Genomic DNA, 24,331 nt, shown 5'->3' with positions numbered 1-24,331 from the left:
CAGCTTTCCTTAGAAAGACCTCACTTAGAAACTAGTTTTAAAACATAATAAAATTACACACACACGCACACACACAATATATATATATATATATAAATCTGAAAGCCTTTAAATTTTATATTACTTCTAAAGGGCCATTTTTTTTAACGTTTTGCGTGTTACCTTTATTTATTAAATATCATGTTTTTCTCACTTAAACCATAAAATTCAATTCAACAGCAATATCATATAATTTAAAAAAAGCATATCTTTAGAAGTTCCGATACATAGTCTCAAGCGCTAGAGATGAAAATGTTTTTTTCCGTACAATGTAGCCATTGCTCGCTTTGAAATCGTTGGGTTTCTTAATCAAAAACTCATAAATGCTTTACAAAATATGAAATAGATAATAAAACAAATTCTCAGTTTCAAATTTGGGCCTCCAGATGCCTGTATTAGGATGGAGGATTACGTTATTCAGAATTTCATGGCTCTAGGTACCGTTGTTTTATCACAGTGCGAGAAACATTCATACATTCTGCAGATTCCTCATTATTTAATTTCTTTAAATATAATAGAGTGCGATAATACGTGGTGGCAACAATTTGAAAAGTGAAACTCCATTTATTGTGAAAAGCCACAAAATGGCAAAAAGGAATTAATAGGCACTCTAGGCAAAAAGGAATTAATAGGCATTAATAGGCTAAAATTTATTTTTAAAAGTATCACACTAGTAGTAGTACGGCTACTGAAAAAAATATTATAAAGCCATTTTATAGTTACATATATATATATATATATATATATATATATTAATTTTGTTTTACAGTAGTGTGAATTTCGCGTAATAAGGAACGATATTCCTTTTTCTGTTCACGGTATTACTCGTAAGGTATTCAACTGTTAGATTTTAAAGTAAACGTAATTTTTGCTGCACATAAATCGAGTAGAAGCTTATCGGATGTCTATATTTGTATTAAATGAAGAAGGTTTATGTGCTTGATAAACTTTTTATCTTCTATATTTTTAAAGTATACAATTACAATTTATATCTATAATTTCAGGAATAGTATAACCTTTCTTTCAGTAAAATTGCGTTCTTGTTTTCTGAATGTGGCTCCAAATACTCTCTCAGTTCGTCGCAAATTAAAATAACTATAAATTTTGGCAAACTGAAATGCGCAATGAAAACATTTTTTGGCAGAGCAAAAGCATCAACATATTTTCTATAAATTCGCAACCGATTCAGAGATCTACGACCGTATTCTTCGTTTAAATATGAAAAAATCAGCGGCGAAAACACATACAAAGCCATTGTCTACTTAGTACATCAACTGCACAACCCTGATTGACGACGCGGCAACACTTTTTCACGCGCTTTCGACAACTTCTGTACTCAGAGAATATAGGATGTCGGGCAGACCTGTTTTTTACTAGCAGCGACATCTGGCGGCCCACAACTTGCTGTCGACTCTCGTAACGTAGAATAACCGTCCTGGACACGCGCCCACCATGCAGACCACCACACCACGAAGGCATGCCAAGAAGGCGGGAGAAATACCTTTTAGTACATCAACTTAAATTCGTCTCACTTAAAATCTACCTACTTGGCTTAAACTCAACTTATCAGTGTGGCATTGAGAAATATTGAAAAACATAAAACATCAAATGCAGTTAAAAACAAATCAAAAAATGTTTTTTTTTGCAAGCAAAATTACAGCTTGTACGCAAAAGCGAACAGTTCAACCAATATGAAACCAAAACATTTCGGTGCACAGAATTGAAAGTTAATTTTTGTCCCCACTGTGTGAAAAGACACTTAAGTTGATGCACCACCTAACTTAATTCATTAGCCTACTAAGAGTTTCAAATATAAACAAATGGCGGCCTCATTAGGCCTAGCACATATTAAAACATTTAAATTGTTGGTAATCTTATAACTATTGTACGTAGATTAACTAAAGGCATAAAAACTTTAACTGAATTATAAGAACAATACATTTCAATGACTTTTAAAGCAAAAAATACGCAATTGTCCAACATATAAGAATTAAAAAAATAAGAATAAAGTAAAACAGAGCTCACCAAGTCGGGTAAGAGGGTGGATATATATATATATATATAATGTATATATCTAATATATAATACACAAATATACACAAAGTGTATATATATACATATACACAAGTGTATATATATATACATATACACATATATATATATACACAAAGTGTATACATCAAAAGTGTATATATCTATATATATATAGATATATATATACACTTTTGATGTTGCCAATTTTAACCAAAAAATAAATAAATAAATAAAAAGAAGTGCACGGCTAGACGTTATAGCTGTGTCATATTCAAAATTTCAACATTCTTACGGCTAATAGGTTTTGAGTTATGCTAGATATATATAGACGTACGTACTCACAGATATCACGAAAATCCCATCTGAATCCATTTATATCTATTTCACAATCCTTTTTAGAAAAACGAGCCCTTTATTCTACTCATAAATACAAATATCAGGCAAAAAAATCGTTGAAATGGGTTCGAGAGTGGTCAAAGTGAATGTTTTCGTTGAACTATGGTATACCTGAAATTTTTCGCGATTGTAGTTCTTCCTTTAATTCGTGCAAGGAAGTAAAAAGCCAAATAATATTTGGTCTAAAACTTATATTAGAAGTATGCAATGTAAAATTATATGATGCCATACTAGACGGACAGAAAAATGTATCAACTTAAGCAGACAGTAATGATTTACTTAAAGTCGGTTTCGGCCATGTCAGCAAACGTGTAATCTTACTAATGTAAAAGAAGTTTAACAAACAAATTGTACTACTCGTTGAAATAAAGAGGAATCGTGAAAAGAGTTCTCTAGAATTATGCTTAGATATCAACAAAGACAAGAATATTACTGTTTGAGAAGAATGTCATTTGCATTTTAAAAATTCAAAGAGAAAAAGTTAAGCATAATTTAAGTTGATTAGTTAGGTGGGATATATTGGGTCAGAAATAATCGTAACAAGTTTATTTTGTGGTCTGATTTATTTAAATTTCAATGTAGAGTACATCGTAATTAAGACACAACAACACGCCGAATAAATACCAATTCAGAAGTCAAACAACAAAAATTGTTTGCCTTCGGCCTTTAAAGAAATTATGTTGTAATTCTGGTTTCACCAATAGATGGCGCCACTTTCTTATTCTTGCCCAGGCTTTCTTAGCTTATATAATCATTATTTCCTATCTTGTTCATTTGCAGTTTTGCAGCTGAGGATGGTGGTTCGGTAAAACCATCTAAACTAGTTCTGTGAAAATTTTGTAAATATAACGCTGAATTTTGTTGTTTGACTTCTGAATTGGTACATCGTAATTGTTACTGTTTCAAACGGTTTCATACCATAATACATCGTTTTCTTAATTAAAGCGCCATTTAATAAAAAATGACGATATTTAGCCTTTTGCAAAATGCCCTATGTGGCAAGACGTAAAATGCACGTAGGTTTGGTTATGTTACTAGAATATGGCAAAACACACGAGGGCTATGTGTTTCAGGGGAAGGATGCCTTAGTGGAGGACTTTCCAAGGAAAACTGTCTCAAATTGCTCGTAGAAAACATGCACAATTATCTTCCATGCGGTTTAAAACTCTTATAAACATATTTTTTTACGCCTGAAATCAGGAACTATTATTTTCACAACATGAATTTTTTGTTTTGGAAAAGTAGAATGTCTTTTTATGTACGGAAAATATTCGTTGCAAGTTACATGCTTAGGCCATCCAGTAAAAAATAAATGTAAAACTTCATCCTGAATAATTATGCCTAAATTATTATTAAATATGGGGACAATTATGGATTAATTTCACAAGACTAAGCTTCTGAATATTAATTAAATATATGATTAAACTAATGAGTTGTTGTAAATATTTACTTCAAAATTGTTTCAGATCAAGCACGAAGATGAATACGGATATTAATTACGATTTTATCTTTTTTTCCCTCTGTTCGGAAATAATGAAACAGTTATTCCTCGACAAAATAAAATTAATGAATCTTTAAATTATTTAAGACGACTAATTAGCATTACTTAACGTATAAATATACATGTACTAATACGTATGAAATATCGATATTATGCATAAAATATCGAATATTTTGTATCTTTGAGTTTGGAAGAACAAAAATATATCTTTAGGAAATCTATCCAAAAAGGAAATAGAACTCGGGCTGTAACACTGGAAACTTTATATTGTAATGCTTATTCTTTTATTTTCTAATGGGATAAATAGATTCATATGTTTTAATATTGACATGATTTTTTTGATTTAGCTATCAAGACAATTCTAATTTTTACACTGTTATGTGGAAGAAAAAGACTCAGACTTATTGGCAAGCGACGCCTTTCAGGGCAGTGGCGGAGCCAGGCATTCAACTGAAACTTGTAACGTCAGCAACAGGTCCTGGACAAATGATGAGAAACGCTCTATGGCACACTGGAGACACGGCCAATCAGGTATGCGTATACTCTTCTAGAAGACATACTAAAAGGTAGAGATAATATAAGTTAAATACCATTTTAAACTAATTACCAACGTTCTTCATGACAACTTAGCGAAACTGGCCAGTGAGTTAGAGACAATCATTTAAGAATCGCTTAAGTGTATACCTCAGACAAAAGAGTTTTTCATAATGAGTACACTCCTTTTCTCTGAATATTTAACACTAAAGCAGTAAGAGCGCAATAATATTGAAGATGATTACCACTTTATGTATACAGAGGCTGTTCACACATTTTTGGACGATGTATATTGTATTCACAAAACTAAACTACATAAAATTCTTGTGTTTTAAATGTTCTATTTGACATCCCTTATTCTGAACTATCTTATTCCCTTATTCTGAACTATGGTAACAGGTAGTTTGGTGACATTTTGGTAAGACGATAAAGGTTACTAGCTAGGACTTTAGCAATAATCTGAGAAGTACACAGTTCGAATCACAGATTATTTTGTCTCAGAGAAATGAGAGATCATGAGACATGTAATGTGACATTTTACGGAAAATTCCGATCGTGATTTTAGCTAATAAGCACTTCGAAACAATTTCGCTGCTAAAGTGCAGAATTGCCGACTTATTTGTTTGGCGCTTTTTACAAGAGTAAGAAGAATTGGATTTTTGTCAATTTTCTTTGACCTTTTTAAGTGAAATAGATCGATGTGTACGTGGATAAAGTCAAGAGTGTGCGCAATGCCATTTTTGTGCAATTCTGGGGTGTTTCTTTTTTAAGTGAAAATAGGTCGACGTGTATATGGATACCGTGTATGTGCAATTCTTAAAAACGTGGCAAGCAGTGGGCGATTCTGCACTTTCTCCCAATTTCGCACCTAATCTTCTCATGATTAAGCACTTTTGTTCCATAAAAGTTCTAGCATAAACGTAATTTGGCTAGCAGATTGTTGGAAAAAATGTTGAGTAAAAAAATAATAATTAAAAAAAAACATGCCTTTACTTCGTGAAAACAAAATAACGTCAAAAAAAAAAAAAAAAAAAAAAAAAAAACTAGCAGGTTACTGTAGCAGGATTGGTCGCCAAAGTTTCGCCAAAAAATCGCCAAGTTATTATAATCCGAAGATTCACCCTTAGCTTTGAGATATTGTGCATTATCCAACAGCAGTTTTACAAATGCTTGATAATGTGCTTGGTGTTCTTTTCTTTCATCAAGTACTTATAAGTGATATTAAACAAAATTAATCAAAATTTTGTCGGTTTGAGAAAAACAGTGCTAGAGGAAATTGCATCTCGAAGCTGAAGAAAATTTCTAAAACTGCGAGTAAAATACAAAGATTAATTTATAGGGTTATTATTAATTTAATTAACTAGTTATTACGATTTACATCTCTACTATAACTTCTCTGTTTTCGTTTTGTCACCAAAACCTTGTATTTAAGCTGAGGTTTTCGGATTATAAGATGGAGCATATTTTTGCCTGTCTAAGCTACGTTACTAGGTTTCTTCAGTTCTTATAAGAATGAAATTATTCGGCTTTGCATTAAAATTGTTACGCTGGTGAGAAGTTCTGAAACAACTTAGTTTAAATTAAAGTGTGTAGACCTTGACTACTAAGTTATGTTTTAATTTGAATTGGACTATCACTTTAAGTTGCATCGCCACACGTGGTGGTTGTTGATCTTGTCAGTCACGAAAAGTCTGTCATATGTTCGGGTTATTTTAAAACCTTTTTAAGACTTCTGACATTCCGACAAAGACTTTCCGATACAGCGATAATTCTCGCTGCGTCTGTTCAGGGTTTTGATTTAGTTTATGCTCGTAAAGAAAGTGAAAAATCTATGAACTGTTTCAAAATAAATTAAAAAATCAATAAAATTCAGCCATGTTTTTGCTTTCTTTTGCAAACAAAATTGAATGGAAATGCCGAAAATTTTCTATTATAACATCCTCTAAGCTGTTCTTGGACTATTTACATGAAGCAGTATTGCTTGAGAACTGTTTATTTCGCTAAAGAATACTACGACCAACTTTAAACATATTTTGAGTGACTGCATAAAAATTACATCTGTATCTTTCTCATTCTAAATATATTGTACTACGTTTCTATAATTATAAACTAATAAGTGCACTATATAAAAAGAGAACTAACAAGTTTATTAACGGTAATTACTACATTCCGTACTAGTACGCGCTTTGTCATGTTGTTTAGCCGAATCTCCCTGATGGATAAGTGAGAATTTCTCTCTTTGCACAATAGATGGCGCTGTATTCTAACTTAAACATATTTAATTTAATGCTATTTCTTATTAGCTCTTTTGTGTTGCTGTTGGCTTTTTACGTCTATGAATGGAGTAGCAGCGGAAATAATTACGTGGTACTTGCAGATATTCATCTAAAATCACAGGTACACATTTGAGATGAAGATTTTGTGCAAACAATAAGAGTTATATATTGTTAGCAATAGGTAAGGTACTAAACATTTACAGCTCACCTTGAATATCCTTTGAATGAGGCTGGCGTTTTAAATTTAAAAGAGAGTTACACATTTCAATTTTCTAGATAATTTCAGTACTTCCATTTTTTTTTTTTCATATAGTTGAGCAAATATTTTGAGAATATTTAAAGCGTTAAGCTGCAGCAACAAGAAATGAGAAAATATTTATGCACATGTACATTTAACACTTTAACGATAGATTAATCTTAAGTTGTTATCAGTAAAGAATATATTATTATCTCTTTGAATATCAAAATTAGAAACGATTATTCTTGGCAATATCACATTCTCTTTTAAAACACTGCATTGTTTTTTTTACTTTGTGTGAGATTATATATCCTGTATATGCTTAATTAAATTCATTTAAATAACAGAAATATAATTAATGTATCAAGCTAATAATTTGCCTAATTATATTTCTAGGTCAGACTATTGTGGAGAGACCCGAAGAATGCCGGTTGGAAAGAAAAGGTAGCTTACAGGTGGTTGTTGCTTCATCGACCTAAAATCGGACTTATCAGGTATACAATTTTTGAAAACAATAAAGTATAGTTTATTTTTCTCTAAGATATTAAGAATAACAGAGAAAATTTCTTTGGTAGCATAGTTAAGCTTCAGAATAACAAAAGGAAATAAACGAAATAAACAAAACAGAAAGACTTAAATAAAAATTGAGGCCTTTTTTATTTATTCTAAGCATTTGACTTCTTAAACTGTTTCTTCTCTTCCTTTTTCGCTAACAGATGGCGTTCGGTGCTTCTTTCTTATTCATTATACGTTATTACAGAAGGTTTCATTTTCTATGATTTTGCTTTCCAATGCGCTCTAGTAATTAATCTCCTGCTGGAGCTCGAAGAAGAGCTTCGAAATACGTCCAATTTCACATGCATTGCGCCATTTCTTGTTTCTAATATTTGTTATTATTCTATGTAAATTTATATAGCACGTCTTTTTAAAAACCTATGTCTTTAAGAATAATTTTCAGCAAAACGTAATATTAACTCTATCATGTTGAAACTCATGACAGAGGGAACTAGAATCCTTAGATTACCAGTCTTGACAAATGGGCACATCTTTACTAATATCACACAAATAAATATCTGTATGTTCGGCATGAGAGGAAATATTTAGTTACGATTCCACAGGTACAACTTTATTTTGTCGATAATATTTGCAGAATAATATCAGTAATTCTGCAATTTATTGTCAAAAGTTACATAACTACAAAAATACGAGTATAATTTGGGATTATTCCCGTTCCTAAAATTTAGAACGTTATGCCATAATATATGTTTATATTACTAGATTCTATTTCTTCGTCATAATTGTATAAACAAATAATAGGTATAAACAAAAACTATGTCAAAAACGTAAAGAATTTTTAGTTCCTTTTAAATCATAATTAATTTTGAGGATGTTTCAAAACCATTTGAGCTTATCAACTTATAAGGTATTTTCTCTCACCTTTCCGCATGCCTTCGTGGTGTAACTGGAAGCACATTAAACGCGTGTTCGGGAGGTACGGAGTTCGAATCTCGGCAAGCCCATTGCAGATTTCTTCAGTTTCCTGACATTAAAAAATTCTTAATGACTCTACAGTGGCGCCCGAACTAAAAAGGTGATGGACAGTAATTCGTCACCACCAGGATTTGGCGACTGGATCCCGTCATCCCCAGTCACCCTTTAAAAGGGGAGTAAGTAAAGTAGTTTCTCCCTCCATTCCAATACCTTCGTAAAGTCACTAGAAGCACGCTCGACGTAAATCCGGGGGGGGGGAGAAGTTCAGTGAGGGCACTGCACATTTTTCACGTTTCAGCATCGATATAACTTAGCGACTTTTCAAACTGAATAAAAAATCTAAATGACAGACAGGCACAAATATAAGAAAATCCTTGCCAAACATATAATTTAATTTTTATCCCAAAGGGGCAATTTGCCCAATATTATATTTAAAAAAATTAAATAAGGAAGAATATGCATGAATATATGTCTTTTTCGCACTGTGAAAAACAACGGTACGTAGAGACAACAAAGTTTGAATAACATAGTCTTCCACTCGAATACGGGCATCTTGCAAGCCCGATATTGGAATTTGTTTTATTATCTATTTCATATTTTGTAAAACTGTAAACGTTGAGTTTGTTAATCAAAACGAATTTTTGATTAACAAACTTAACGATTTCAAAGCGACCAACACTATACGAAAAAAAAAAGTTTTTATCTTCAGCGCGCGAGACTGTGTATTAGAAATTCTAAAGATATACTCTTTTTAAATTATTCTGTGATATAGCTGTTGAGTTGAAGTTTCTGGTTTAAGAGCTAAGAACATGATATTTAAGAAATAAAGGCAAAACACAAAACGTTAAAAAAAAAAAAAAAAAAAAAAAAGCCGCTTTGTGCGTAATAAAAAATCTGAAAGCTTTCGGATTTTTTAAAATAATTTTTTTATTACGGTGATAAATTTTAAAATATCGCATGATTATTTCATTCACCCGTAATACTGATTAGAATCAAGTATAATGAGGGACATCATACTTGATTATTGACAATACATAATGAGAGAGATAATAGGAAAATTGTATACAAAATATAGTTAAATTCAGTTTTTAAAATAGGTAATGTTTGAAGATATTAGGGCTCTCCGTTTTATAACATTCACGTGTAAAGAAATATTCTATTTACGGTTGAAAGAAAACAAATCAAGCAACTTTCGAAACACGTACGATTTTTTACACGTGTCTCTTCTATAGATTAATCTTGATAAAAGGTTCACTGCACTTTCTGCGTTAGTAAAAGCTTTGTTGATCACGGGATTTTATTGTAATTTTAAAAATGGTTTTCAAAGCTTTTGTAAAGAACAGTTTTTTAGTTTGTTAAAAATTTCTTAACTTTAAAGGAATTTCGAAAATGCAAAAAATATTGTCAATCAAACATTGTCTTTCAGGATTATTTATAAAAGACTGCTTTTTAAAAATGTTTAAAAGGACGAAAATGAAAATTTTTTTTATAAACTTGAAGCGGAAAGAGGGATTATCAAGTCGTATACTTCGTTTTTTCATTTTAAATCATTATATGCTAACTAGATTTAATTTATTTATGGCTTTTATGCCTTGTTAAACTTCTTTATTACTTTTCTAACGTAAAAAGATGTATACATATCATTCATGTAAATCTACAAATTAGGCAAAAAACTAATGTTCACTTGATATATTATACCAAAAAAAAAAAAAAAAAAAATGTTTCACACAACTCTTTTTGCAGAAAACAACATATAATTTTACTGATTTTCTTCATTTGAAAAATGTGAATTTAGATAAAAAAGCAATGATAAAATCTCAAATTTAAATATATATATATGAGGCTACCTTCTACTCAGTATGTAAAAATACTGAAATTTAGAAGTGACATGAAAATTTACATAAAATCTTGAGTACACCTTATAATTATATGGCTTTTAATTTAAAAATAAATTTCAAATCAAATATAAAAACATTTCTATGTTTGCAAGCTTTTTAATAATTTGAAATATAACTACATCTGACAAAAAGGTCAAAAAATGCAATCTAGTTTACCATATTTAAGTAGTAATGTTAGAAAAATCAAGAGGTTTGAAACGGGCAGTGATGTTTTCTTGTACAAAAGCTCTCAGAATAGGCAGGTATTATATTTTTGATTGCGTTTATTCAAAATTACTTCTGCGGTTTTAAATACAGAAGAACTTTTATCAGAAAATAATATTCACGTCATTTTATGAGGAATTTACAAGTTGAAAAACATTTTTCGGTCGGCTGATAGATTGATTAAGTGATTTTTTTTCAAGTTTATTAATAAAGAATGATTTGATTTGGTAAGATGACATCAATGTTTTCTATCAAAGAAATTTATTTCGTATTTACAAATTATGCATAAAATAACTTCATTTAAGGAAACTGAAATGTAGTATAACTGCTATTACCGAAAACATAGATGTGCTGCTAGCAGCGATAGTTAAAGCTTTCAGTCTATTAACAAATATTTCATGCTACAATTAATTGACTAACCTATGCAAATTCGTTATAACAATTCTTCCTTTACTTCATAGAAGGAAGTAAAAATACTGCATTTTATTAAAATTCGATTCTGATTTCTTCCCGTTTGCATAAAATTAGAATGAGCAAATCGGTGTGTCCCATTATAAAACATTCCTCAGCTATAGACAATTCATGCAGCTATTTATTTTGAACACTCCTTGAATCTCGAAGCCGTATTTATACAGGGTTGCCCGGCCGTTTGGAAGCTTCTTAAAAAATCGTTCCTACGGCTTAAAAATGCGTTTTGTAAAATTTCCAAAATGTCACCGAACTGGCAAACTTATTGTTGCGTGCGTACGGGTTCGTAATAAATTGAATTTTCAAGTCCGATGAAAAGTGAGTAAAATTTATTCTTATCACAATAAATAAAACAAAATGGTGAAATTTCTTCAGAGATATTCGTACGCTAATCCGATCTCACCGCGATTTCGCTACAATCAACAACAAGAAAATAAGTAAAAAAGTGCTGAACAACAGTTATCCAAACAACAATTGGACTGAGATGTTTTCCTCCAGCTTTTATAAGCTTTTTAAATAAAGCACAAGAATATTCTGGTATTTTCTCGGTTTTTTCCGGAAAGCAAAATAGTACAATTACGAGATATATATTTATTAAATCCGTCTTCTCCCTTTTTTAAAATTTTTTCGGCGTAGCTTTTCCTTTAGATAAGTCTCGTGCTGTATTGCACGAGATATAAAACAATTTAACAGCAATTCTATTAAAATTAGCAAATTAAATACAAAACTCGTAACATTATTATGCCAAAAAGCTCGCCAAATTTTGAGAAGCTAGCGACGTAAATAGTCGCCAAGGCACTTCAATAGAGTTTCTGATTCAGAACAGATCGATTCAGAACTGTAAGATCTAAAGAATAAACACTGTGTAAAATCTAAAAAATAAACACAAGAAATAAACACCGTGTGTCGTCGCGAATTTGATTACATATATACGTATGTTACGGTGAAACACCGAAATCTGGAGAATGTCGACTTTCACCGGTGAATGTCAACATTCACATAGTCGCTTGGTGTATGTCCGAAATATTTTCCAAATACTCTTATTTCTGACTTACACCGGTCAATGTCGACATTCACCATGTACTAATGGTGAATGTTGAACATATAAGAATAATGTTGATCATATAAAAATATTATATTTCCTTCTCCGTAATTCATTCGCGAAAAAACGCACTGGAGACTCAGAATAAGAACTTAAGAATATAAGAACTTAAAACACACAGTACATTCAAATTGAGAAAGGAAAATAATAGAAGTTATAAACTTACGAAATTATGTGATTCAAATCTTATTTATTGCAACAACTTAAACTATTATGACACTTTGAATTGCATAAGAGGCCCTTGCTTTTACAACTGCATTTATTTGTGTAACACTTCCTTTTGGAATGGCAGCGTGTACATAGACTCCTCTCTTTTCAACCTACACCAGAGCATATCTGTGACTGTCGACATACACCGGTGAGGGTCCGAATGTACAAGAATGTAAAGTGTGTGTGATTATGGCAAAGCCTCTAGGGCTATCTGCCTAAGGGGAGGGATGCCTTCGTGGAGGACTTTCTAAGGGAAATTGGCTCGTATATACGTTACACATGGGGAAAACCACGAAAACACCCATGCAGCCAGCCCGTTCGCGGGATTCGAACCTCGGACCGAACTATCAGTGTTCAGCGACTTTACCGCTCGGCCGCTGGTGGGCCCCACAAGAATGTAAAGAAATATTCGATCTTTCACCGACGTATTTGGTGAATGTTGACATTCTCCGCTGAAAGTCGACATTCTCCAATTTCGGTCTTTCACGGTAACATATATACACGTTAAAATTATTACAAAAATGTAACAAATAAATAAATACAAAGAGCACACAGAGTTATAATAATACGCAAAATTCGAAATATAAACAAATGGGTTGAAATATTCGCAAAAAGTTACGTTATTTTACGTGCTTAAATAAAATTAAAATTTCTAGAAATTAAAGTAAATGTGTATTCAAATAGCAACAAACAGCAAGCTTAAACTTTCTTACTGCTGAAGTCTCGTGCGAATTGTCATTAGTCTTGGGGAATGTTTTATTATCATAAAGAACAAAAAATAAATCTTTTGGTTTCCAAATCATCTAGAATACCTCATTCAAAGGCTTTAATCTCCTAAGTGTCCCCAAGAATTTTAAAGACCTTAATTAAATCTGAAATTCTTTGTTTCTCCGTCATTTCTAGCTAGCCGCAGAATGCTGTTCCCGGAATTTAAGCGGAAGTAATTATTGCGGTAATTTGCCAGTCATTGCAAAATATTTAAATTGCAAGGCTTAGCCATTAAGCAAGCCTTGCTAATGGTAAAGCGTTCGTGAATTAGAATTTGTTTCGTTGCTGATGTATTGATTTGTCGAACATAACGTAAATATGTCACAATTAATTTCAAGAATTTAAATTTTATAAAATTACTGCCGGTAGTTTGTGGCACTGTTATATCAGCGGTTGTTAGTTTCATAGCTTTGCCACCTACTTTGAATATAAATGTATTGAAAATTAATCATGTTAATGGAGCATTAAACTACAAACATGGAAATATTCCGATTTTAAGTACCTCTGATGTTTTCATAGATTTCAAATTTTAATTCCCTTATCTTGATAATATTAGATGCATTAGTCTTTTGCCTACTTTGGGAAAATGTCTTGAAACTCTCTTCATTAACAGAATAAATTGGTATTTGAGACAGAAATGCTTTTATAATGATTCTCAGTTCGGATTTACTCCTCGGAAGTCCGCTGAAGATGCCATTATTCGCCTTTGTAATATCTTGCAGTGTGCAAAGAAAATGAAGTATACTACACTCCTTATTTTCCTGGATTTCAAAGGAACTTTTGATAATGCATGGTGGCCATCTATCTTAAAAATTTTAAAAGATGCTGGTATACCACATAATATCTATAACCTTCTTAAAAGCTTCTTGAACGAGAGAACGCTGAGCTTCAGCTTGGGAACGAAGCTATTCTCTAGAAAAAGGCTGTCGTCAAAGCTCTGTATCCGGACCTACTCTTTGAAACATAATAATAAATGATCCTTTAAGAAAGATTTTGATTAACATTCTTTTGAGAGCACAAAAAGTTCTAGATTTTGTCTCCAGTTGGGCGATTTCTCATAAACTCACTTTCAATCCTTCAAAAAGTATAGCTATGCTTGTTCCCAGTACGTTTGATGAACAAAATATTGCTCTTTTGATGCTCGATAATTCTCCGTTGGAATTTATAGAAAATGTTAAGTATCTTGGTGTCATTCTTGACCAAAAATTAACATGGAAAAAGCACATTGAATTCCTTTCTGCTAAATGTGAAAAAAATATTAATGGCTTTCACCGAATCGCCAAAAATACTTTTGGAGTAAGCTACGATATTAAGAAACTCATGTATAAGCAGTGTATTGTACCTTTCATTTCGTACGGCTGTAGTGCTTGGGGAAATGTTCTTGTCAAGAAAGTTAACAAAAGAAATTTAAGAAAGATTCAACGGAGAATTCTTCTTCGTATTATTAGTGGTTATAGAACCTTAAGCTGTGAGGCTACTTTTGTTCTTGCAGTACTTCGGCCTATTGATTTTGAAATTTGCATATAAGAATAATATTTTCGAGTCATTGGCAACTCATGCTTTGGAAGACCGTATTAATGGAATTGTACCCTTCACTGATCTTCCTCATCCCGCTACTCTAGAACCCATAAATTTCTGCGATTATATAGAGACTGCTGAAATGAGTTTTCATATGGTTTTCTATACAGATGACAGCAAGATGAACAACAAGATTGGCCTTGCTTTTGTTCTTTTTGAAGGCCATTCCGAGGTTTGTTTTCTTAGACACCGTATACGGAATGAATGCACAGTTTTTCAAGCAGAACTTCTATGCATTTATCTTGCCGTCAAATGGATCCAGGATAATGGGACAACATCCTCAAAGTACCTTATTTTTTCTGATTCTCTTTCTTCTCTTCAACTTTATAACAGTATTACCAGCTGCAATAAATTTGTTAACGAAACCCTAGTAACTGTTAGTTCGCTTAGAATTAGAGGTATTGATATCTGCTTTGCTTATGTGCGTGCTCATCATGGTTTCTACGGAAATGAAAGAGCTGATTTCTTAGCTAAAGATGCCTTAAATTTATCCATTGATATCAACGTTAGAATTCCAAAGAATTATTGTAAGTCCTTTCATTATAAAAAGCTTTTAGCTATGCGGAATGAGGAATCTGAAATCTTGTACTGCTGAAGTTACCAAAAAGTTCCTTCCTTCTATTTACCATAGACTGAATTCCGAGTCTTTCCTCTCGTTAAATTTTAAAGTGTCTCAGTTTTTATCTGGTAACGGTAAATTTGCAAGTTACCTGTTTCGTTTTAATCAACGATCAAACAATTTATGTGAATGTTCAAAAGAGTTCCTCAGGATGTGGAACATTTGATTTTCTCGTGCCCTACATTGGATGGCCCTAGATTATGCTTACAGAAATGATTTGAAAATGTTCGGAGTGACTTGGCCAGTGAACTTACATCTTATTATTATTATTACTATTTGTTTTTAAAAGTATGCAAACCCTTTTTATTTCAAATAAAATAAAACAATGAAATAAATTTTTATTTAAACAGGGTCTAAAATTAATCGTTGAATCTTCATTTAATTCTCAATGTATGAAAATAAAATTTCAAAAAACTATTTTTAATTATAAAACAAAATTTATGGTTTATTTTATTAAAATAAAATGAAACTATTATCAGTGTATAATAGAATTAATGATACAACATGTATAAATAAAACAATGAAATAAATTTTTATTTAAACAGGGTCTAAAATTAATCGTTGAATCTTCATTTAATTCTCAATGTATCAAAATAAAATTTCAAAAAACTATTTTTAATTTTAAAACATACAGTTGATGGACAGATTGTCCGACTTAGATACAGACTTGTGTCAGCCATAGAACAACCCAGCATGTAAAAACAACTTAAGCATTTTAAAAAGGACATATATTGCAATGTAGGAAAACTGTCATTCAAGTGAATTGTAAGAAACTATAATGTAGACTAGAAACTCACAGTATAAAGACTGCCTGTATTCATACCTGGAAAGTCAGTTGCATTTAACAATGTGCATGTACTGTGTAAATAAATTTCGGCAAATTATACCGTAAGACCATATATACTGAACCGATATATAATGTAGGCATAACGAATGTATGAAAGTGCATATATCTGTAAGCAAAGTAATGTAAGGGAGTGTAATATATGTAAATATTTTTGTGCACCAGTAAGCTATGTATAAGTAAGTTATGCAATTTAAAGTAATGCAATATAAATGCAGAAATGTCTAATAAAAATGCATGGGTAACATATATGTTTTGTATTATGAATAAGGGATATAGGATGTCTAACGCAAAGCAATGTATGTATTGGAATGTCTATTTCATGTACTGGAAAATTATGCAATAAGTACTCAAATAACATGTAATGTAAGTAACCTGTAAGACTATTATGTTTGTAAATATTTGTATCTAAAAAATTAATCAGAATGTATCTGCATGTATCTATATGCAACTGCAAGTATATGTAACCTAAGGTTAAGCAGTGTAGGTAAAATTAAGTAATATGTGAAGCAGGCGTGCCAGACTATGTATGTATATAAAAATAATGTAACGCAAGGCACATGTAATATTGGCATATGTAACTGTACATGCAAACTGTATTTATATGCAATCTACAAGTATTGTAGGTATATTTATTGAAATGTACAGCTAAAAACTGTAACTGTACACAAAAGTAATCCAACACAATGTAAGATTAATGTATTTCAGGTAATGCATATGCATTGTATGCCGAAATTGAGAGACAAAGTCAGTATGTAACTCTGTAAATCACGTTATCCATAGAATATGTTAACCAGCAAACAAGAATGTAATACTAAATATTAACAGCCCTTGTATGGCCATGTATTGCTCTTTTGAAAGACTCAAGGTTCAACTCTAGATATTGTTGGACGTGGCGCTACACCAATTAACCGACGGTAAAGGGGTGGTGCCCACGTCCCCCGTCGCATGTCGCATGTTCTCTGGTTTTGTTCGCTTTATTTATGCATGTAACTTTTAATGCTTATTTATGCATGTAACTTTTAATGTTTTAGTTAACTTACTTCTGTAAGCCCCGTGTTGTACATATGTGGTGCACGGAGTCTATGTTCTCAAAGGAAAAAAAAATAAGATAAATAATTCAGATTAAATAATTTTTCAATTTGCCTTTAAGAAATGATTTTCAGATAAACATGCAGAGGATGAATGACTCTTAAGTAGAACACATATTAGTAAAAATTAGTATATTTATGAATAAAAATTTGTAATAGTGCATATTTTTATTTAATCTTGATAAGTAATTGATTTGATAAAAGCATTAGCGTATTTTATTCTTTAATCTAAATTACTAACTCGAATAAATATAATAATTTAAATTCTCAAATCTTCAAGAAGGTAAGAACAAAATAATTCCTAATACTCTTGTACTTTCGTATCTCTGGCATAACGCAGTATTTATACGAAATTTATAGAATATACGAGTATTTCAAAGAATATAAATAAATTTAAAATACGCCTCCGGTTATAATGTTTTATTCTGCTTATCGGTGCGCACTTAAAATATATTTATTTAACATATATGCTTAAATTCATGAAAATTAAAATAAATGTATACCATTATTCACATCTGCCATATTCATCTCAGAAACATTTTATTATAATATTATTACAGTTTTATTTTTTTGCACAGATTCCATTTTTCTAAATGTAACAGGCAATTTTATTTATTTTGTGATATTGCTGTTGAATTGAATTTTATTGTTTAAGTGCAAAGAACATGATATTGAATAAAAAAAAGTAACACACAAACGCCCCTTTATGCGTAACATTGTAGAGACATTAAGTATTTTTTTAAAGCAAGAGATGTGAAAATGAAAAAAAAAAAAAAAAAAAAAGAGGCTGGAGAACCTTATATGCTCCAACCCTTTCAGGGGCGGTGGTTTCGCCTTGAAACCGCATTTTCAACATTTTTTTTTTATATTTAGAAAATTTGGTTTCATTTTCTCAAAACCGCTGCTAAAATTAAATTAAATTCTTAAAGCTGATAACAGATGGCAGCACCAAACCTTTTTGGGCATCCATTAATTGATATGAATCATTCAAAAGTAACTTGTTTTAAACACTATTCTTTTTGGGCTATTTTAAGAACGAAAAACCCAACAATTTTTAATTTTTCCACAATATATTTTATAAGCAGGCATTAATGATTAGTGAAATGTCCTTAGTTCACAAAAAAGTAATGGAACCCTTTTAATTTTGAATGTTTTCATTGCGGTCTGAGACCCTCTGAGACATCGAAGAAAGGATCAGATGACGCAGTCGCGAGATTTTTTACAGCTGTGTTTATTGCTTTCGGATCACTGCTGTAAACAGTTGCACCATATCTTCGTTTGAGTGGCTTCAAAGATGAGGATTTATGGGGCTTTTGAGAGAGGGAAAACATTTCTTACTTTTTACAGAGACACAGAGCACACTGAGGAACACTTACAGTTGCGTTTTTATTCTGGTTCTCTTAGCCGTCGCTTTTCTCATGCTTCTAATTCATAGTAAAATATTTGTATACATCTAAATTAATTTCATTTTCACATATAATTTTCTTAGTTTTTAACATAATTTTTAAAAATATTTTATAGTTTTATGTAAGTAATTTAGTGCATTATTAGTTACTTTTTGTCTCATATTTTTGTTTCCTGTTTTACATATTTTATTTATAATTAAACATGCGTGTATATGCAAATATTACTTACTTCATTAGTTGTTCAGTAGTTTACTAGTATAATCTGCAATTTAGGTTACGTTCAGATACTTTCCAGCAAAGTGAAGATACATAAGCAAATGTTTAGTCTTATGCTCTGGACGGGCGCTGGTTTCAAGGTGAAACCGGTCCCCTTTCCATAAAGGGAGACGAAAAAAAAATATGTTTTTAAACACATTTATGTTATCTATAGGACCATTGCATGTCATTATGCTTACTTTTTCATAACTTTTAAAAAATCATAACATTGCGCCCCTGAAAGGGTTGGGCTACTGGGGATTAGGGGACCTAATCGCCAAATCCTGGTGGTAGGGAATCATCATCCACCAAATTTTAGTTCGGGCGCCATTGTAGACACATTAGGTTTCTTTGAATCAGGAGACGTGAAAAATGACAATGCCCTCGCCAGGACTCGAACCACGAACCTCTCGAATATACGTCGAATAGGCTGATCGCTACACTACGAAGGCATGTTAAGAAAGCAGGAGAAATACTTTATAATATAAAATCTGAAAGCTTTCAGATTTTTATCTTGGATAAACATAACAACTGACATAGTAGCTCTCTCTTAAGTTCAGTTAGATAAATGTACGAGTAGTAATCATAATCGTATGTTGTATTTTGAAGACTGTGTGAAAAGAAGAGATTTTTTATGTATTTTATTATGTTATCTTTTTCACGTCAAGTACCTTGCCATTGGAAATGAAAAAAAAAAAAAATATGTGCATTATTTTTCATTGTTGCGACTCGACGTTTCATAAATTGCTTTTTAAAAATCTTTGACTGATTATTAGTATTCTTTATTCTAAAATTTTATTTATTTCATCGGCATACATCTTTTACATTAAATATTTTGGGTCTGATTTGTCTGTGTGTTTAAGATGAGATTATATATGATACTTCTCTTATTTAGGTTTACAGCTTGGAATAAATATTCACCAAAGTTTTACTTCATATTTTCCAAGTTCTATATTTTTCAAGATTCTACTCTATTTAAACGGCTGATTAACTCTGAATATTTTTCTATTACCTAGATTGAGAATCTTCGAAGGCGAGAACATGGTAGCGGATTCTGGGAATATTTACGATAGTAAACTGAAAGGTGGACGGTTAGGAGTCTTCTGTTTCTCTCAAGAAGCTATCATCTGGTCAGATCTGGTATACAGATGTAATGGTATGTATTCTTAGGTAAAAAGTGCCTTGCAAAATATTTTTAATCCATATAATCCTGAAATACTTTATCCAGTTTCTTATATACATTTGAATGAGACTGGTATGACATTTTACGAACTGTATTTAATTTGAATTGAATGGGTATGACATTTTACGATTTCCATTTTGAAGAATTGTTTCAGAAACTATTCATTTACTTCACCAATAGATATATGTGTTGCATATTTAATGCTTAGATGATAATTTAAAAGTAATCTATTGAATTTACAGGGGTTGTTCCCATATGTATTAGAAGAGTTTGCTTTGCTATAAAACGTCTTCTTGGAAACTGTTTTTTTAACTGCAGTTATATTTCTGAAAGTATATTTATCGTCTGCTTCTTGATAGTTTTGTTTTCATCCAAAATGGCGCTTTAAAAATTCAATGGATGGAAAATTATATTTTTGCTGTTTCCGAAGAACATTATTCTTGTATAGTTACTAAAAAACGTTGTGAAAGTCATGGTTTTTCGCTATCTAAAGCTACGATAGGTAATACTGTCAACAAGAAAGTAAAAAAACGTCAAAGTTTCGCTTCAAGTGAAAACATTATTCCAAATACGTATCCAAAGAAAATATGGAATGTTGCAAACGTTGCGCAGTTAATCTATTTAAAGTTAAAAGGAAATCCGTCAATTCAAAGAACAGTTGAAAAATCCTTAATATGCTCAGTGTCAACTGCAAACAAAGGGATTAATGCTGATTTGAATCTTAAAAAGGCGAAAAATTGTAATCTGCATCATCTTCCTCCAAGACATCACTGAACGCAGAACTCTCTGCAGAGTTCTTTATGAGAAATGTTTATCCGGTCAAAAATGGAAAAATGTTGTCACAATCTTGGATGTATTTAAATGATTGAATTAAAAAGGAGATGCCTTTATTATTATCAAAGAGAAGGAAAAAAACTCTTTCAACATTGTTTAAAGTATCTAAAAGAAAGTTTTTTGAAAGGATTTATGATTGTTGTTGTTTATACCAGCACACTTTGTCAGATTAATGAGGTATAAGAAAAGAGTGGTAAATACACATCGATGTTTAGATAAATGTGCATAACTTATATCTCATAGTGACAAATGAGAAGCTATGAGTAGCTGCATTGCTCTTTGAAATGAATTCTTAAAAATAATTGAAAACTTATTATTAACGGAATTTTCACTTGTATTTTATACTTTAGCTCTTTATAAAATCTTATAAAATTCGGGCTATTTTGAAATAACATACCTATTTTTTTATATTTCGGTTCTACTACTCAAATTACGCCAAAGTGTTATGTAAAATTCGCACGAGTAGTTATTTTAAAAAAAGCATTGTCTATATTTCTCATTTTTTTTCGATATTCGCACTAAGTGTTTTTAAAAAATTAGTTCTCAAATTTTAGCTCCTCAATGTTAATTGAATTTGATACATTTATTAATGTTTCTTTTTTTATTAAACTTACTTTATTTTTCTTCCACAGTTCGAAATTTAGTTTGAATACAAATAAAATGCTCAGATATTTTCTGAGGTACTTTTAAAATTTGTATTTTTTAGTAATTTTTATAATTTTTTTCGGAAAAGAAAATGTTTGAATTATAACTGGTAACGTTTTTTGGATCATCTTAAAGTAGATGTGTTTCGAAACTTACCTGAAAATAATCAGATAATTCAAATATTCAAAATTTCCCAAGATATAGGTGAATATATGTACTGGCGTTTTGAAATTAGGCATATTTGTTATCAACAAGAATAACGCCGAGTGCTGTGTACGCACCTTTTTAAAATTGTGCGAAAGAATGAAACATGCACCTTTTTTTCCCTCTACTGCACAATGAAAGGGAAAGGAAAATAGGTTACCATAAATTAAGAACTTCACCAAGTGAATTGCTCTTGACGCAAACTGATACAAGTGTTCTAAGAAAAATTTAAAAATTTCTCTGTAAATCTCAGTCTCGGTTTGATCTTGGTTAATTTCCATCCATATTTAGGCAAAATTTGAGTAGAAGTATCGAAATATGGAAAACAATCGGCATGTAATTTTAGAAAAAGTCCGATTTTGTGTCAAAATATATATGTTAGAACAACGTGATATATACGAATCCAATATATATCCTAAGACTAGCTATTGAGACATTAGGCGATTGCCACGCGATTGAGTCAATCGTTGTTGTTTATCCTCACTTGTCTGACGTAGTCAGCCGAAGTTCACGAAATTCCTCGTGGCAAGGATCCATAGATTATGCCTGCCGTATGCAACATCCCTTGAGCACCATTCAGGAGACAGTGCGATTTAGCTCAGTTCCACCCCCAATTTTGGTGGAGAGGTTCGATGGTCTGCCACCCCTCTACCCTTCCACCAAACCACAGGACAGCACTTTCGGCTCGCCGCATATTTAGAGTGCGCCATACCGCACCGACACTATCCATGCCTCATCCGGGATTCGAACCCGGGACCTTCGGCACGGCAGTCAGTGACACGAACCACTATACCGGTTCAAATTTCGTCAATGGGCCCAGTAGAACGGTAGACATAGAATTGTCACTTTTTTTGTGGGGGAGGGTGCAGACTGTACTTCCATATTTTGGGATATCGTGACTCAATCCATAAATGGCGTCGGACAAAAGTCACATTGCAACCATTGGTGCCCAACGTCTGTGACCAGTAGCAGATGCATTCCGTTCTTCATGCATGGCTATTCATGAGTCCTTTTTCAAGGCTTGAGAATGAGCAAAGACAACAATGTAACAGCAAATTCTTGATATGCAGTTTTGCACATTTTAATTAAATGCTCTGTATAAAAAGGATAGACAGCAGTGTTTGAGAGAAACACTAAAGTATAATGAATATCACTCCGTGCTATGAATTAAGCAGTTTCTTTACTTCTGTTTGAATTAGAATGATAAATCTGTCATAAATTTTCAGACCGTAGTTAATATTTCTTAGATTTTCAACACCGTTTATACTTACTGATCTTTTTAAGCTACACAGTGCTGAATTTAATTCGACAGAACTTCAAAACTATGGAATAGAAGATTTTCATTCCGAAGTCAACGATATTTGATATTTTATTCTGCAATATAAAAGAAAACGAAGATGAAAATTTATAATATCGTGATAAATTAAGGATATTTGAGTGAAGAATTGCATGGTAGCTAGATAAAAATCTTCGCCTTTTTCCTTCACATAAAATCGAATAAATTACATTACTATCATTCAGTTTTAACATCTCATGTATTTTTTTATCGTTTTCTAAGTATTTGATCTTATATACTTCTTTCACAGAGGCAGTACCGTCAGCCATCTATCAAGATTTGCCGAGACAGTTGCAAGCTATGACAGAGATAGACACAACACGACCCAGTGACATCATCCAGGTGGGTCGTAGGAGAGTTGGTGACTTTCCCGCTGCCACCAGACCCCAAATGGTGGCGGACCAGTCCCAGGAACAGATGGTGGGAGATCAACCCGAAGAAGAATTGGCGGAAGATCAGATTGGCAGATGAGATTGGCAGTCTTCGGCCTTGCATTGTAATTACCGATATTGAATCTCCACGCCGGTTAGATTTGTGAGCTAACTTCTCGTTTAGCTGATCTGAGTACCATTTGGTTACTAGCTTATTTAATTTAAAATTTTACTGTTACTTTACATTAAGTTATCGATAAAATTTTACTGTTACTTTAAATTACTTTAAGTTTAAGACTGTTACTTTACGTTATCGTGCCATAAGCGCCGGATGAGCTGTAAGCATCATCTGTGCCTCCTATTCTTCTTAGTTTTAAATAAAAGGTCTTTTAAATCCTTCCCAAGTTTAGTGCTATTTTAGACTTCGCTTAAAGTTTACCAAGAATTTGGAGATTATTTGATGATTACAAAGCCTACCAAACCGCGCACACCCCAAAGAACGCCTTAATTTTTGCTTTCCTATCATGGAGGAACGTAATCCCTACGTTAAAACACATTAATAAAGTTGATTTTATTACTGTATAACGCAGAAATGTGGAATACCTTCCAAGGCCGAGTCAAGGTAGAGCATTTAAAGGTCTTGTCTGCTATATTATCAATGTTGGGATCTAATTCCTGAGTACATTGAAATTTACTTAAATACACGTTTTGCATGAGAAACAAAATAAAAGCAAACATCTCTTTCGGTAATCCATTTAGGACAAGAAGGATTATTAAAATAAATTTAATCAATTATTATTATTAAA

The 24,331-nt window shown here is 31.9% G+C and overlaps 1 protein-coding gene across 1 annotated transcript in view; it reads left to right on the top strand.

The window, feature by feature from the left end:
• LOC118205901 (cartilage oligomeric matrix protein-like) overlaps positions 1-23,924 on the top strand; it is a 242,136-nt gene extending 218,212 nt beyond the window's left edge. The window contains exons 22-25 of the mRNA XM_035378174.2: positions 4,318-4,501; positions 7,415-7,512; positions 19,969-20,108; positions 23,405-23,924. Of these exons, the coding sequence (XP_035234065.1) occupies positions 4,318-4,501; positions 7,415-7,512; positions 19,969-20,108; positions 23,405-23,625 (643 nt within the window). The 3' untranslated portion in view covers positions 23,626-23,924. The remainder of the gene's footprint in view (positions 1-4,317; positions 4,502-7,414; positions 7,513-19,968; positions 20,109-23,404) is intronic.
• Positions 23,925-24,331: the final 407 nt, after the last annotated feature.

The sequence above is a fragment of the Stegodyphus dumicola genome, chromosome 6, assembly GCF_044657685.1.
Source record: "Stegodyphus dumicola isolate Sdum_Otavi_A_Nest chromosome 6, ASM4465768v1".
Classification (NCBI taxonomy): Eukaryota; Metazoa; Arthropoda; class Arachnida; order Araneae; family Eresidae; genus Stegodyphus; species Stegodyphus dumicola.
Note: the sequence above shows the minus strand (reverse complement) of the source record. Positions and strands in the feature narration are given on the sequence as shown.